Raw genomic sequence first — 16,842 nt, 5'->3', positions numbered from 1 at the left:
CATCATTTTCCTTGTTGGTTGTTCTACTAATTCTTTTCGTGGGCTTCTTCTGTGGTGCCTTCGACGAGTCACTAACGTCCAACCTTCATCATCATCAGGTTGATTGACTTTAGCTTTGTCGTTCTCCAGTAATTCTTTATCTTTACTTTCTTTAAAACCACATAATTCATCCAGACTGAATGAGCCAGAGGTGATAGAGACTTGGTTTGCGCTTGCTTTCTCATCTTCAATAACGATCTTCTTTTCGCGAGCCAAGTCCATAACTTTGTCCATTAAGACAAATCACTTCTCCAGAGGGTGGCTCACAAGTCAATGGTATTGCAGTAATTTGGGTCATTTATTTTCCCAGCTTCATTTGGTCGCTTCATCTCCGGAAGCTCAATGAGATTTAACTCGAGGAGTTCTTCAAAAATAGCTGGCACATCAGAATCTAGAAATGGGTACTCTTTCTCTTGCATTTCTTTTAGAGTCAACTTTTACTTGGCTTATCTTGAAAAGAAGTGGATTTCATACTCTGCTTCTTGCTCACCTTTGTCGTGAACTTTACAGGTGATGTATTGACATTCATAGCTTCTTTGCTTTCAAGCTTGGGTACGAACTTGCCCCACTTCCTCACTTCTTGCTTGTCGTTCCCCTTGCGAGGTTCATAGATGGGCAGCCTTTCATTTTCAGCAGAGGCCATGCTCAATTCCATGTCATGGGCACGAGTTGCAAGTTCTTCAAATGTGCTAGGCTTGATACCTTGCAAGATGTAGCGCAATCCCCAATGCATGCCTTGGATGCACATCTCTATGACCGAAGCTTCACTAAACATGTCTTTGCAGTTGAGGCTTACATTTGTCCAATGATTGATAAAGTCGATAACTAGTTTACCCTTTCGTTGACGAGTATTTATAAGTTCTATCATACTCACAGTACGTCTCGTGCTATAAAATCGATTGAGGAATTCTTGCTCTAGTTGATCCCAGCTATCAACAAATCTAGCCTCGAGGTCCGTGTACCAATCAAAAGTATTTCTTTTTAATGAGCGGACAAACTGCTTGACGAGGTAATCTCACAGTACGTCTCGTGCTATAACTGCTTTCCTTTCATATTTGTTTTTTATCGTCCCTTCAATGAACTTCTTTAGTTTATTGATTGGAATCATTCCTTCCAAAGAGACTGAAATTTCCTTAGTGGATGCAACTTGTCGTGGGGGAGGATCAATCTTTTGAACTTCTGGGAGTTTTCCAGGTGCATGGGTGGATTCTTCTTCCATCAATATTCCCACCATATCTGTTAGCTTGTCGATTCTAGCATCTTGATTTTGCATGCACTTGGTCAAGCTAGCGATTGCTTCCGTCAAGTTTGCCAACTGCTCCTCCACAGATGAAGTGTTTGTCACCATGGCTTGCATGATTGTCGTGGATGATGGAGAGTAGCATGGATTTTCACACAGATTGATCCTTGATTGGCTCACACTATGTGGTGTAAGTGGGGAGGATCCATCACTTGAAGCATCATCATCTTCCTTCACAGCAGAGTGCTTGGATCTGGAGAGGTCAAGCAGAGCAAGAGTTTTATTGATCTTTTGAGCAACACCGCTTCCTCCTTCAGGTGCGTTTGTGAAAGATCTTGCTCCTTTTGAGGATGAAGATCCGAAAATAGGGGTTGACGCAGACGGCACTTGGGGTGACTGTTGTCCTAACGAGCTTGCTTTGCTCCTCGTAACCGGTCCAAAGCTTTCAAAGGTAACATCGAGGATGCTTTCCACATCAGCATAGAACCTGAAATTAGCAGCTTTGGTTGAAGTTGAACTGGAGTTGATTTTCTTTGAAGCCATTTCAATGTTCTTGAACTTTGATGATTGAAATGTTGAGATGAGAGGTAGAGATTGTCCCACTGGGCATGTCAGAATTTGTAGACAATAAATTTGTGTCAGAAAAATAATCGAGACTGAAAAATATTGCAACAATTGTAGTATTTTATTTCAAATATTTGATTGTTATAATCTCTATTGTTAATCTGATTCTTCTTTTCAATAGTAAATAAATTCAAGGGCCTTTGAGCTTGATCTTGAATATGTACTTGTTGCCACGAACGATGATCTTGTTCTTGAGCTTGAGCTTGATTGCTCGATCTTGACCTTGATTTGTTCTTCGTTCTTAAGCTTGAACTTGATTTCTTGAACTTGAACTTGATTGCTTAAAGCTTAAAACTTGTAGAGAAATTTGCGGCGTTTGATCCACGAGCTCTCTCTTGCTTCTTGTTATAACTTTTGGTGTCTTTTCTGGGTTATGAAGACCCCTGTTTATAGTTGTGGGAGGGAAGAGTTATGATAAGAACAAACTCTTTCCGACCAATCAAATTGAAGTGTTTCAAGGCCGCATTTGATTGGCCAGAACATGTCACTTGCACACGTGGCGCGGTTTCATTGGCCTTTTAATGTGACTTGGCATGCCTTGTCATTTTGACACATGGCATGATCCTATTGGCTCTTCCGTTTGACTTGGCGTGCCGCGTCATTTGACACGTGGCACAAAATTGGGCCTCTAGGAAGATGACATCTTGGACTTAATGAAGTGGGCTCATCACTTTAGCTCAATTAAATGGACTAGCCCAATGGATTAAGGCTTATTTATTTAATCCATATATATTGGGCTTATAATTAATCCAATTATATTAGTCCAATAAATTTATTTGAACTGATATATCTTGAATTTTAAAATATAGTTCCAATTATTTTACGAATTTAATTTCAATAAAATTTATATGCCTACACACATGTCCGAAACAAATTAGGCATTCCCTGAAATTTTAGAGTACCATTTTTAGGATCATTCGAAACCAAATTGCCACTTTTATAATCAAGCAACATCTCTCCATTCTTTAAAAGGCATAGAACCTTTACCAATGGCTGCAACAAATGTTGAGTAACAGAATTTGCAGTTGGTGTGTAAGCTCTAATTGTGAACTCCTTCATCTAAGATTCTTTCACATTGTATTCTTTCATTACCCAAATTTCCATTCCTCCACCATTTTGGATAGGCAAAGTTAGAGCAACAGCAAGACAATCTCCAAGAACTGCGAGATGAAACTTCTTAATTCTTGTATTGACACCTAAATCAAACCTTTGAATTTTTCACCACAGTTTAGTATTTAAATAATTTTAAGTTTAATCTTGATGTTTTAGCTTTTATTTCACCGTTTTTATAAGTCTTATTTATGAAAATTGAAAAATACAAAAAAAAAATATTTATTTTTAGAGTAGTACTAATTTTTTATTCTTACAAAAGAAAGAAAAAAGTTTCAAAAATACATTTTTTTCATCTAGTCTAGTTTAATTTTCAATTTAAAGGTTTTAATAAGTGAATATTGAGTAAGTATTAGTATCTTGCTAGTTTGATTTAGCAGGAGTGGATTTTATTTTTTGTATTGTTTCACATTTCAAAAAGAAAACTAAAAAATATAACTATAAGAGCTAATTGGCACTTCCTTTTTTGTCTTCTTCCTAAAAGTCCTATTAATTGATTCAGAAGATCTCATAATCTTTAAACATACAATGAAAATCAACATCTTCTTCTGTATGTTACACAGAGAACTATTTTACAAAACAAAGCAACATACTAGGATGAAAAACAAGGGAAATGACTTTAAAAGGAAACAGAACTACTATATGCTTAAACAACGGGAAGGTATCTAATAAGTTTGATGATCTAATTAGAAGGTGGGATATCAATCCAATTAAGGCAACCCATATGAACACATGTCTGAAACAAATTAGGCATTCCCTGAAATTTTAGAGTCCTAAAAATACTATTTTTAGGATCATATGAAACCAAATTGCCACCTTTATACTCAAGCAAGATCTCTCCATTCTTCAAAAGGCATAGAACTTTTACCAATGGCTGCAAATGTTGAGTGACAGCATTTGGAGTTGGTGTATAAACCCCAATTATGAACTCCTTCACCCATGACTCTTTCACATTGTATTCTTTCATTACCCAAATTTCTATTCCTCCGCCTTTTTGGTGAGGCAAAGTTAGAGCGGCAGCAAGACAATCTCCAATAACTGCTAGATGAAACTTCTTAATTCTTGTATTGACACCTAAATCAACCTTTGGAACTTCAGCAAATACCTCATCAGCTAAATCAAAGGAAACGATGAGCCTGTCACGACGTCCATTATACTTACCAAATTGAGTCAACCAATGCATCTTCCCGTTCAACATAATTCCTTGAGAACTTGGATCAAACTGATAAACAACTTCTCCAACACTTCTCCATCTGTTGCTACCAAGACTAAATATTTGAACATCTGATTTACCAAAGTGGGGAGGTCGATACCCACGATAGCGCCATGAGACATGATTATACATATTGGCATAACTTATAATCTTGATCACCTTGTACTCTTTGGTAATAGGATGAAAACCAAATCCAAGAACCAATTTTTGCACCTCAAATTCTACTGATTTGGGCAGCTCTTTGTAGTCCCTTGTAAAAGGATTGCACACATAAAGTTCATTACTAAACAGAGAATGACATATGCACAATAGTCCATGGCATGAACCAACCACTTTAAATTCAGGCACAGAGTTTGCAAAAGGGGTGCTGAATTTCTTCACAACCTCTTCCTTACCATGATCAGAAAATTCAAGAAAGTAGAGCTGATTCTTTAAAGGATAATCCGCGTGAAAAATAACGCAAGGATCGTCCTTTACTGCACGAGACAGGTGCAGATTCACAAGCTCTTTATCATGTAACAAGTTGTAAAATAACTTGCAAGAAAACTTGAATTGGACTAAAGATGTTATGGGGAGCCTGGAAACTATGTCAAGAACAATTTCTTGAGGTAGGCTATTAAATCCATATCTAGGGTGAGTTTGATCAAGCTGATACTTCCGTTTCTTGGTTTGTCTGTCCATGACACAAAGAAAAATGGGTAGAGAAAGATTAAGTAGAAAGGCTTGGAAATGGGGGAAGTTGTGCCGATTAAACAACTTGGAGGCGTGGAAACTCAGGAACTCTTGTAATAAATTACACAAAGAAAGTAGTATATTCTTTTGGACGGCTAAACTTATCTATTTTGATGATTACACCAATTCAGCAGACGGCAAGGCCATATTTGCCCCACATATTAGGGTATTAAATAGTGTTTCAATTTAGATAAACACTTTCCATATTAGTTCGTTCTACTACTAGAAATTCGATCAAAATCGACCGCGGCCAACCGACCAACTTCGGTCGGTCAAAAAACTGACCGAAAAATAGAGCGAAGTTGGTCGGTTTTTCAAAATATTTTATTTTTTAATTTTTTTTTACGAAACCGACCGACTTCGGATAGTTTTTTGGCGCCAAAATGCGGGAAACTATTTTAGCATCCCGCAAAATTAACTTTTTAAGAAACCGACTGAAATCGGTCGGATTTTCATATAAAATAAATTAAAATTAATATTCAAAAAACCGATCGAAAACAGTCGGTTATTTCAGTCAGTTATTTTTAAAAATCGACCGACTTTAGTCGGTAATTTTTGCGCGAAAATGCAATTAAAGAGTACAAATAAATTAAAAAAAGTCTTAAACCAAAATGTACCAATAGTCTAGTGGTAGAATAGTATTCTGCCACAATACACACTCTGGTTCGAGTCCCATACGCTGTATTTTTTAATTGCATAATTAAAAATACCGACCGACTTCGGTCGGTTTTTCCAGCAGATTTTTTTTTTGGGTCGTTTGTGAAAAATAATTTACCGACCGAAATTGGTCGGAAATTGCGACCAACTTCGGTCGCTTTTTTTTACCGACCAACTTATTTTCGACGGATTAAAGTCGGTCGAAAATCGGTCGATTTTTTCAGTTTTCCGACCTATTTCGGTCGGTATTTCTAAACGGCTTTAGGCAGTTTTCTAGTAGTGTTCCAAAAAATGATACATTTCTATAATTGGAAATAATTCAACTTTAAGCTCCTTATTTTATCCATTTTACCCTTAATGAGAAGTTTTTATAACGAGACAAATGTCATGGCCCCTTAAGCTTTTAAAACCAAAAGTTTCAAAAGTATTTTTTTTTCTTAAACTTCATGCTGAGTCAAACTACCTTATCTAAATTGAAACGGAGGGAGCATAAGTAGTGATATATATATACCAATACTATTTACCCTCACCCTTACGCGTTTAAACATATTTAACACCCCCAATCTAATTGACTCTTGGACCCAGCCTTCCCACAACTACATGTAGCTTCATTTTAAGTCCCCGACCCTTTTTCTTTTTCCTGTTTTCTTAAAGCCCTAGCTTAAATCTTAATACTCATATGACTAACCCAAGATCCAATCTAAGAATTGGAAACAAGTTTATTTCTAAATATGAAAATAGCACACGCTTGTAACGATCTGACTGGTCGTTTTACGTATTTGAGCTCTATTTCTCCTTTTGAAGCTCCCGTGTGTGTATTTATGGTTATGTGACTTGCGGGGTGGTTGATTTGGTTCCGAGAATATTTTGGATTGATTTGGAACAATTGATTCTTAGTTTGGAAGATTAAGTTGGGAATGTTAACCGAGATTTGACTTTTGTAAAAATGACTCCAAAATAGTATTTTGATGGTTCAAATAGATTCTTATGGTAATTTTGGACTTAGGTGTATGTCTAAAATTTGATACGGAGGTTCCGAGGTTGATTTGGCTCTTTTAGCTGCAAGTTGACAATTTGAAGGTTTAGAAATTTTTTAAGTTTAACCATGGGTTGACTTTGTGTCTATCAGGTCGTATTTCGGTTAAGGACTTATAATCAGTCTGTTTTTTCATTTAAGACTTGTGTGCAAAGTTTGGTGGCATTCCAAGTTGGTTTAGTGGGAATCAGATACTTGGTTGTGATTTTAGCGATTCTTGAGTTTCATTATGAATTCTATGCGTGTTGGGGTTAGATTCATAGTTCCAGACGATATTTGGGGCTCGCGAGCGAGTTCGTATAATGTTTCTATACTTGTGCAGATATTTGGTGTGGAGCCTCGAGGGATCAGGAGAGTTTCAGATGGTTCCAGAGTGTTTTGTTAGGTTGAGATTTGTTGGTGCTTTGGCTGATGCTGCAGGTCTCGCAAATTTGAGAACCTGTCCGCATTTGCGAATCTCGCAATTGCAAGGAGGGGATCATATTTTCTAGGTAGGTTGGGGCTGAAATGTTTGCTTCTGCGAACAATACGATCACATTGCGAAGGGGCACCTGGCTGGGATAATCGCATTTGCGATTGCATTGTCGCTTTTGCGATGGTTATGGCTTCGCATTTGTGAAGAGGGTGTCGCATATGCGATATTTACTAGGATTGACAAGGTTTGGTTTTGCGGTCTCTATATCACATTTGCGGAGGTCGCATTTTCGAAGGTCACATTTGCGACCAGACTGCAGCTGGGTTTAAGGTTGGGCTTTCGGGACGTAGTCTCATTTTATTACATTTTGAGCCCTAGACTTGGTGGGAAGCAACTATTGGATGGGATTTTCATATCTAGCTATTGGGTAAGTGATTTTGACTCAATTTCAATATTTTAACTTGATTTCTTATGGACTTTAACATTACAATCGTGGGATTTTAAGGAATTTTTAGGGGATTTTGACTATGTTATGAAAAATAAAAATTTAAGATTTGAGAGTCGCATTTGGACTCGAATTTGAAAACTAATCATATATTTGGACTTGTGGTCATATGGGAAGTTGAGATCTACCTTTTGACTCGGATTTTAACCAGACGAGCTCGGGGTAGACTTTTTGAGAAATGTGTAAAGATCTTAACTTTATTAATCGGAGTTGGTTTCTCTTGCATTGTTTGATATTATCGTTTATGGTTAGATTTTGAGTAGATGATGGTAGGCTAGAAACCCGTATTTTAGTCTTAGTTTGTACTTTAATTATTGTATTTTACTTTTATTTGAGCTTAAATATTAGTGAATTGCACTTATTATGTGCTTTATGCCTTGCAGGAAGTGATTCCGAGTTAAAAGGATAATCGAGAGCTAAATCAAAAATGTTTGAGCTTTAAATTCTGAGTCAAAGTATAAGGGATTAAACCAAGATCGTGTTCGGGGGTCGAGAGCCAAGTCTGTATGTCAAAACATGAAGAAAATGAAATAATCTAGAAAAATTACAGTCGCATCGCATGGGGCAGCGCGACTTTAAGAAATAGGTATGGAGAAGACATGCCAAAGTACTTGGGACCATTCTCCGAGCAAACTCCATGTTACTTGACATGTGAGTTCCCAGGTGACTACGAGTGGGACATTGCTGGACTCTCAGCTGACCCTCAGACATTCGTTAGGAACCGTGAATTTGAGGTAATCCATTGTCGTTGGGCCATGCTTGGTGCTTTGGGTTGTGTTTTCCCTGAAATCATTTCCAAGCATGGAATTAAATTCGGTGAGATAGTTTGGTTCAAGGCTGGATCTCAGATTTTCTCATAAGGTGGTCTTGACTACTTTGGTAACCTAAATCTAATCCATGCACAAAGTATTCTTACCATTTGAGCAACCCAAGTTGTGCTCATGGGCTTAGTTGAAGGATACAAAGTTGGTGGAGGCCCACTTGATGAAGGTCTTGACAAGATCTATCCCAGATGAGCTTTTGACCCTCTTGGCCTAGCTGATGATCCAGAGGCATTTGCTGAGTTGAAGGTGAAAGAAATCAAGAACGGCCGATTGGCTACGTTCTCAATGTTTAATTTCTTTGTTCAAGCTATTGACACAAGAAATGGATCATGTAACGACCCACCCAGTCATTTTGAGCATTTGCATTCCGTTCAGCTATTTGAAGTCTTGAACAACATCGTATGATGTATCATAACTTGTATGTATCGTCGATTTTGGTTCTCAGGTGTTTTGAAATTAGTTTGGAAGAAGGAATTTCATGTTTGAAGTTTTAAGTTGGAAGAGTTGACGAAGTTTGACTTTTGAGTATTTGACCCCAGATCAGAGTTTTGATGGTTCCCTTAGGTCCGAATGGTGATTTTGGACTCGGACGTATGCCAGGATTTGCATTTGGATATTTCTAGAAGGTTTCGGCACTAATTGGCGAAAGTTGAAAATTTGAAGATTTGAAATGTTCATAAGTTTGGCTGGGAGTTGACTTTGACGATGTCGAGCTCGGATTGTGGTTCCAGGAATTGAAATATCTTCGTTATGTCATTTAGGACTTGTGTGCAAAATTTGAGTCAATTCCGGGTTGATTTGATATGTTTCGGCACGAGTTTTGTAAGTTGAAAGTTCAAAAGTTCATTAAGTTTGATTTGAGGTGTGATTCATCGTTTCGATATTGTTGTGCGTGATTTAAGGCCTCGAGTGGTCCTTGTTATGTTGTGGAACTTGTTGATATATTTGGATGGAGTCTCGAGAGGCTTGGGTGAGTTTCGGGCGATATTCAGATCGTTTTGGATCATTTTGGCTAAGGCTGGTTTGGCAGGGGTTCTAGTGTAACCGCACATGCGGAGCTATAGGCGCAGATGCGGAACCACAAAAGCGGCAGTGGCATCGCAGAAGCGAAGAGTGCTGTTGGGAGCAAGAGACCACAAATGCGGAGTTTTCTTCGCATCTGCGAAGGTGCATATGCGGTATGTTTGGGCTTAGAAGCGAAGGTCAGCGCAGATGCGTGAATTTCTGTTTGCACCTGTGTTTGCGCAAGAGCGCAGAAGCGGCTATTGTTTCGCAAATGCGAAAATGCCTGGGCAGACTATATTTAATTCGAGATTTTGGTTCTTCTATTATATTTGGAGCTATGGAGCTCGGATTGAGACGGTTGTTTTAGCGATTTTCACCATATGGATTGGGGGTAAGTGTTCTCTACTCGATTTTGTATTATAATTCATGAATCTATCTTCCTTTTTGGCATTTGATTAAGGATTTCAAGAGAGAAATTGGAGTTTTTTTGTCTAAAATTTCATAAAGTGAATTTTTGAGTTTTGAATATCGATTCGGAGTGGGATTTAAGTGAAACTAGTATGGTTGGACTCATAAGCTATTGGGTTGTCGGAGTTTAATATGTTTTGTCGGATTCAGAGGTTCGGGCCAGGGTTTGACTTTTTTGTTGACTTTGGGGCTTTTGATTAAAGATTCGACCTTTATCGATTGGGTTTGTTTCCTTTAGCATTATTTGATGTTCTTGAGTTGCTTTTGGCTAGTTTTGAGCTGTTCAGTGTTGAGTGACTGAGTGTGTTGAGGGATCGAGTGGGATGAGTGCGAGTGCGAGACAGTGAGATTGAGTACTCTGAGAGTGTGAGTACATGAGTTTATCGCTGTGACATATTGCAATGGCAGGTATACTTGACATAAACGCATATAGATGCATTTTCTCATGCTACACAGTATTATGACATTCATGACTTCACATGCACATTGACATGTAGGCATAGAGATGTACTTTCCTCATGCAATCTGAGATTGAAATATTTTATCTGTTATTGAAAGTTTTTGGGAAAAATCACAGTTTTCTAATATACTCACATTTTGGTGAATTCGGTGAAAGATTTGGGTTTTACTGTTACACTTGAGAAGCATGCCTATTTTTTCGTAACTGTGGACGAGCTGAGCATCATATCTTTGTGTTGTTTCTTGTACTACTATTATTATATTGTTATGAGTTGTTGTTAGCCGTTGGTGTTGGACTCTGACCATTAGTCCAAGCTCGTCATTGCTTTCAACCTAAGGTTAGGTCTATTATTTATTGAGTACGCGGGGTCAGTTGTACTCATACTACACTTTTGCACCTTGCATGCAGATTTTGAATGCTGATTGTTGCTGTGTATGGCGGGAGCTGGCATTAAAGATGTACCTGCATTCCGGTCAGAGCTGCCTCTTATTCTTGGTAGTTTTGGAATTATTAATCTGTTTATGTATATTTCAAACAGATGATACATTTATTTCGTACCAGCTTTGTAAACTATAAATTTGAGAAGCTCATGATTTGTACTACTAGTCCTTGGGATTTTGTATAAAAGCTTGGTTATTTCATCATTTATTTTCTCAGCGAAATCTCATTTGAATAGGATTGTTTGCTATTTGGCTTACCTAGCGGGTTGGATAGGTTCCATCACGACTAGTTAGATTTTGGGTCGTGACAGACTAATTGAGAACCTTTTGGACCACGTTGCGATCTTCTTGCCAACAATTCTTGGGCTTATGCCACAAACTTTGTACCCGGAAAGGGAAATGATTAATGTGTAGTCCATAAAATTTGTGGGGCTACGGCATATTTTTGATGTACTATAAACCTGCTAATATATATGCAAAAGCCAACATTACATATTCTTCAATTTATTATCTCTATTCAAAGATAATCATTACTCACTGCATTTAAAAAATATTGTCATAGTTTGACTTGCCACAAACTTTAAAAAAGAAGAGAAGAGTTTTGAGATATGTGGTCTTAAATAAGCTATAGCATTTGTATGGCTATAAAAGTTTTGAAACTTGTGTTCTGAAATCTGCCATAACATTTGTGTGGTTATAAGTGCTTCCTATTAAAAAAATATTGAAAGGTGTCAATCTTTTTTAAACGGACTAATAGGAAAATAGTGTCAATTTTTTTGAAATGGCGGGAGTAGAAATTTCCTCTGATCTCTAACATGAATGGGATTTACAAACACGAGTATATCAACATGATGTAGCTAGTTCATTATAATTACAGTTAGTTTCCCTCTTCTTTAAACACTTAAAAGAGTGGCAAATAAATGGTTTGCCTACAAATGAAGAGAAGTATCAACCTCAAAATTTTCTTGTCTATGTTTAGGATTAAAACTCCACCGCGAATGTATAAACAAAGGTTAATATTAGCCAACAAGAATATCCTTAGATCGTAGTTCTGAAATGAGCAATTGATGTTGTACAGATTTAGACGAATAGTGATAATATCGTGCATTAAATGTTCTTGAAATCAGTAGCAATAATGTAGCATTCAATAACAATGAACAACAATAAATGATATTCAAGTAAATAAGAGGAATGATTCACCCAATAAAGAATGGAATAAGTGGATCTTTTCTCTGACAGTGAATGATAGACAGATCCTAGAATATTCGAGCTATTCTTGGATCTGATGGAAGAATCTTAGAGAAAAAGATGTTGTTTGTATGCTAGTAAGTAAGTATCAAATCATTCTTTTCAAAGTTTCTTTTTTACAATGAATATCACATCCTCCTCTATCATTGTCTCTTTTTCTATTTATATGAGACATATTCCTAAAAACTCTAATATTACAAATCTAGAGAATATTTACTAGAATATTTTCTTTAAGATCCTATCTTGAAATCTAGCAGTTACAGATCTATCGCTGGTACTCGACCTCGACCTCGATCCTTGTTGATGCCCTGACTACGTCTCTCATCGATTCTTCGACCACATGCTATGGGCTTCTCGAACCATCTTAATAAATTACGACTTAAGGATTCTTCTTGTAATGTTATCTCAACATGAATATTTTAAGGGCTAATTTTACACAGTTAGTCCCTCCGCTTATTGAGGTCGGCCTCAGGAGGGCTTGATGAGTGGATTCTGTTCATTACGGTCGAAACGATTAGGTGAGATGAGCGGGTCGTGGTGATTGTTTTGAACTGGCAACGTGGCCCTTCGTGAGCTGCAAATTTTGAACGCTTCATCTCACGGTCTGTTTGTTGGGGTTGTGCTATCCATCAATCAGGATGACATCATGACATCATGCATCCTCATGACGCATATTCCCGATGTGTTGCTTCATTTTGCGTGTGACTCCTGATTGGACCTACCGATTAGGTTCCGGTGCCAGGTAATGATGAGCCATTTTTCTGTCTTGATGCCTGAATCCTTATAAATAGGGATATGAGGGTATAATTTCTATGTTTTCAAATTTCCTATATCGAAACCCTATATCCCCTTCTTTCTTTCCCATTGTTGTGCACTTCTCCCCTCTGTTCCAGTGATTCTCGTCATTTTTAATCGTCCATTGTTTGGTACTTTTTCTATTTTGTTAAAGCTTGTCTAATGTACCTTCTGAGTCTAGCGAGGGAAGTGATGCGGTCCCTCTAGTGATGGTGTTTCCCCCTCATGCGGAGAATGTCCCGGCAGCCGCCGGGGACAAACGTTTCCCAACGGTGGAGGAGATAGTTCCTCGTAACCCCGATACCAGGTCTGATTCCTCGAAATTGCTTGAAGCCGACCCTGGAACCTTTAAATCAGCAATGAAGGAGGCCAATTTGGTAGAGCTTAAGGCTAAATATGACCTTCCTAATTACATTGATTTGATCCCTGCCAAGTGGGCTACGGTGCAGGTCCACCGTCCTGGGTATTGCGCCTTCTACGCCTACCCCTTTCACGTCGGCTACACTCTTCCTCTCTTTCTGCCGACGGAGGATGTTTGTCGCTATTATGGAATTTGCCCGGCTCAGCTCGCACCGTATTCTTACAAACTCATAAAGATACTCACCAAATTTGCGTAGCTGGCCGAGGTCGAACTCACACTTTGACATTCGACGCACATGTTCACCCTTAGCTTTTATAGGGGGATGATGTTGAATCTTCTCCACCGAGGAGGTAAATTCTTTGTGGTGAAGATGGATGACAAAGCTAACCGTAAATTCTGGTTCAACATTTTCTTTGTTAGAACTGAGGATGTCGTGGCCAACGCTGATGGATTTCTTAAGTCTTGGAATTGAACTCGTATGTACATAACTTTCTCGTTTGTAGGCATCTAATTTTTCTTTTGTGTTTGTCCATGGTTCTAACCTTTTGTCCTTTTTTGTGGAGCTACACTTTTACCTCCCCATTTGGTTGACGATATTTTCGACTGGGTGGGTCGGCTCCTTCCTCACATTCTGAGGATATGCGAGTGGTCGGGCTTCTGCAAAAGGTTTGGGCCCCATCTCCCTTTGACTAGTAAGTCGTTCTTATTGCCGGTCTCTTAGTTATTTCTCTTTTTGGTTTACTTTGGTTGAATTTCTTTTTCCTTTGTACTTTCCTTATCTCCCGCACCCGCGTTCCGATAGAGAAAGAATGCTAAGGCCTCGGCTTTCGCCCCCTCTTCAACTATGTCCACCTCAGCTCGTGTCCCAGTTCCTTTTTCGACCGTGGTTGCCTCTGCTTGAGCCCCGGCCCCCCCTGTTTGTGCATCTTGTCCTGCTCCTTCCTCGGCCATGGGAACCTTAGCCTCTTCATTATACCGTCTGATAGACGGAGATGAGGAGGAGCATGTACCTAGTGAGGAAGATTTTATGACTCGCAAGAGGTGGTTTATGGATAGTGGTGATGGGGTCCCGTGCCATTGACTTTATGGAGGGTTATTTTACGCTGCGTGAAATGGCGACCATTGTCATCGGAGATGACGTCGGGCCAGTGTCTGAGATTCCGAGGTTGGCGGAGGCCGATAGGGGTAAGTCTCTTCCTTCTGTGATGACGGAGTCTGAAGGGCCATCCACTGGAGTTTTCGACACTTCGTAGCAAGATGGGTCGTTGACTTCGTAGCCAACTGGTGATACTTCTTTGCCATCCAATGAGAGAGGCAAAGGCGTTGCTGAGGAAGGCTATGAGACGGGTTCAGACATTAATGCGGGTGACCTGAAGATGATGGAGGAAGGATTTACCCAACTGAAGATAAGGTTGGAGGGGTCTAAGAGGACCATTGCGATCTCTATGGACCGTAATATGCTGAAGAATACGGAGGTTGTGGTCCCCGACCTCGGCCCTTTTTGTTCTGATATAGAGGATAAGACCCTTAAAGAGTTGGATGACGTTACTCTGTCGAGGAGCATTGCTGGTCTAGACCTTAGAGTGAGTGTTTAATGTTTTGATCTTCTCTTCTTTTTGTCTATGTTTTTCAGGTCATTTTCATTTCTAACTCTCTTCTTTTCTTTTTCTGAACGCAGACGGTGATTTTGGAGATCGAGAGCGCCCGAAGGGAGGAGAGGCGTAGGGAAATTTTTGTAAGGTTGAAAAACAAGTACTTTGAATATCGATGCAACTACCGGGAATTTCTCTGGAAACTTGATGAGGATCGCAACATGCAGGCCTTTCAGAACGAGTTGAAGGAGAAAGATGATGAGCCGGTGAACACCATTGAGAAGTGCAGCGTCCTCGAGGGGACGTTCAGGAGTGATGGATATAAATTATTCATGTAATTTCATATGTAAAAAATAGTTTTTAAAATAAAATATGAAAAATGATATCCTATCCTCGCGTATTTTCTAACAAAACTTGTAGGAAGAAGAAATTATGAAAAGGAAGGAAAGAGGCTAAAAGACAAGAGAATGAAGCAAAGCCACAGTTGCACTCATCAACTTCATATTCGCAAATGTGAAATATACATATGGGCTTATGGAAAGAGATAATTAGAGATGAAAAGGAGCATAGTCGCATATATAGAATCTATATACGTAAGGTCAAATTCGCATACATGGAACCTACATTTGCAAGTCTAACTCATGAAGTCAAGAATGGAAGCAAAAGAGATATAGATGCATATGTGGAATCTATATAAGCAAAGGTCACTTCGCATACATGGATTTCACATTTGCAAAAGTGGAATATGACAAAAGATACTCATCTTTTCTCTAAGTTATTCATATATTAATTTTGTAATTCTCGCGGATCAAAAATTAATATATAATAACTGATGAAAAAAATAGTAGAGTGTAAGTAATTTTTCAGTAAACTATTATGTCAAGTCAGTAATCTTGCTTGCCTCAGTTTTAATTCTCACCGAGGAATTGTTGTAGGTAAGATTATTGATCCTTAGTAAAAATATTCTCACGAAGTTATTACTTTCTTTTAGCACAATTCAAGCAAGAAAAAAATTTCGGTTTAAATGTCACTAGTCTTAAATTGAATAATTAACATAATTCTTACGGAGTGTTATTAATAGATTATTTCTTAGTGAGAAAAATATAATTGTATTAGAAATAAGTAATTATTTTTTAGAGAAATAAATGTAGAATTTGAAATTTTATTATAGTAATATTATCAAGTGAATTCAATGATTCCCAACTCTTTTTTAAAAATCTTCCAAAAGTTATTTATTTTGTTTAAGTAATTAACAAGTTTTAAACCTCACTCATTTTTCATCAATTTGATTCTCTCAAATAGTAATTAAAATATTACAAGTTTGTAGCATAGATTATCCAGTTTCTGTGGGACGATATCTGGGAGTTTTTGTTTTTGGTTTCGAATTGTTTTGAGACACTTAGTCCCTAAAACGGAAGCTTAAGTCTTAGGATTTTTGACCGTAATCAGAACTGTGTGAAGACGACTCCAGAATGGAGTTTTTTCGATTCCGTTAGCTCTGTTGGGTATTTTGGACTTAGGAGCGTGTTCGGAATGCGTTTTGGAGATCTGTAGCTTATTTAGGCTTGAAATGGCGAAAGTCAAAATTTTGGAGATTTGGACCAATAGTGGAATTTTTGATATCGGGGTCAGATTCCGATTCCGGAAGTTGGAGTAGGTCCGTAATGTTAAATATGACTTATGTGCAAAATTTGAGGTCAATCAGACGTGATTTGATAGGTTATGACATCAGTTGGGGAAATTTAAAGTTTCAAGTTCTTTAAGTTTGAATTGGAGGGTGATTCATGATTTTAGCATTATTTGATATGATTTGAGGGATTGACTAAGTTTGTATGGTGATTTAGGACTGGTTGGTATATTTGGTTGAGGTCTCGGGGGGCCTCGGGTGTGTTTCTGATGCTCAACGGGCCTTTTTGGACTTAAGGAAGATAGCAGATTTTCTAGTGTTTTGTTGCAGACTTTTTCTTCATTTCGTTCATGAGGGAAGTCTCGCAATCACGTAAGGAAATCTGAGAGGCCAACCAAAGTTGTTCTTCACGTTCGCGAATTTGAGGACGCGATCGTGTAGGCTTAGTTGG

The 16,842-nt window shown here is 38.3% G+C and overlaps 1 protein-coding gene and 1 pseudogene across 1 annotated transcript; one reads left to right on the top strand and one right to left on the bottom strand.

Annotated features, from left to right (window-relative positions):
- Positions 1-3,602: 3,602 nt before the first annotated feature.
- LOC107830815 (F-box protein At3g07870-like) lies at positions 3,603-5,011 on the bottom strand. Its single transcript, XM_016658466.2, has one exon. It carries the CDS (start codon positions 4,905-4,907, stop codon positions 3,696-3,698), a length of 1,212 nt encoding a protein of 403 aa, XP_016513952.1. The 5' UTR covers positions 4,908-5,011; the 3' UTR covers positions 3,603-3,695.
- A 2,456-nt stretch (positions 5,012-7,467) lies between these two features.
- LOC107830814 (chlorophyll a-b binding protein 36, chloroplastic-like) lies at positions 7,468-11,175 on the top strand (annotated as a pseudogene).
- Positions 11,176-16,842: the final 5,667 nt, after the last annotated feature.

Source organism: Nicotiana tabacum, chromosome 21 (assembly GCF_000715075.1).
Source record: "Nicotiana tabacum cultivar K326 chromosome 21, ASM71507v2, whole genome shotgun sequence".
NCBI classification, from domain to species: domain Eukaryota; kingdom Viridiplantae; phylum Streptophyta; class Magnoliopsida; order Solanales; family Solanaceae; genus Nicotiana; species Nicotiana tabacum.
Note: the sequence above shows the minus strand (reverse complement) of the source record. Positions and strands in the feature narration are given on the sequence as shown.

Bases quoted from the DNA above. Each gene is read 5' to 3' on its own strand.
- LOC107830815 (XM_016658466.2), bottom strand. From the start codon at position 4,907: ATGGACAGACAAACCAAGAAACGGAAGTATCAGCTTGATCAAACTCAC.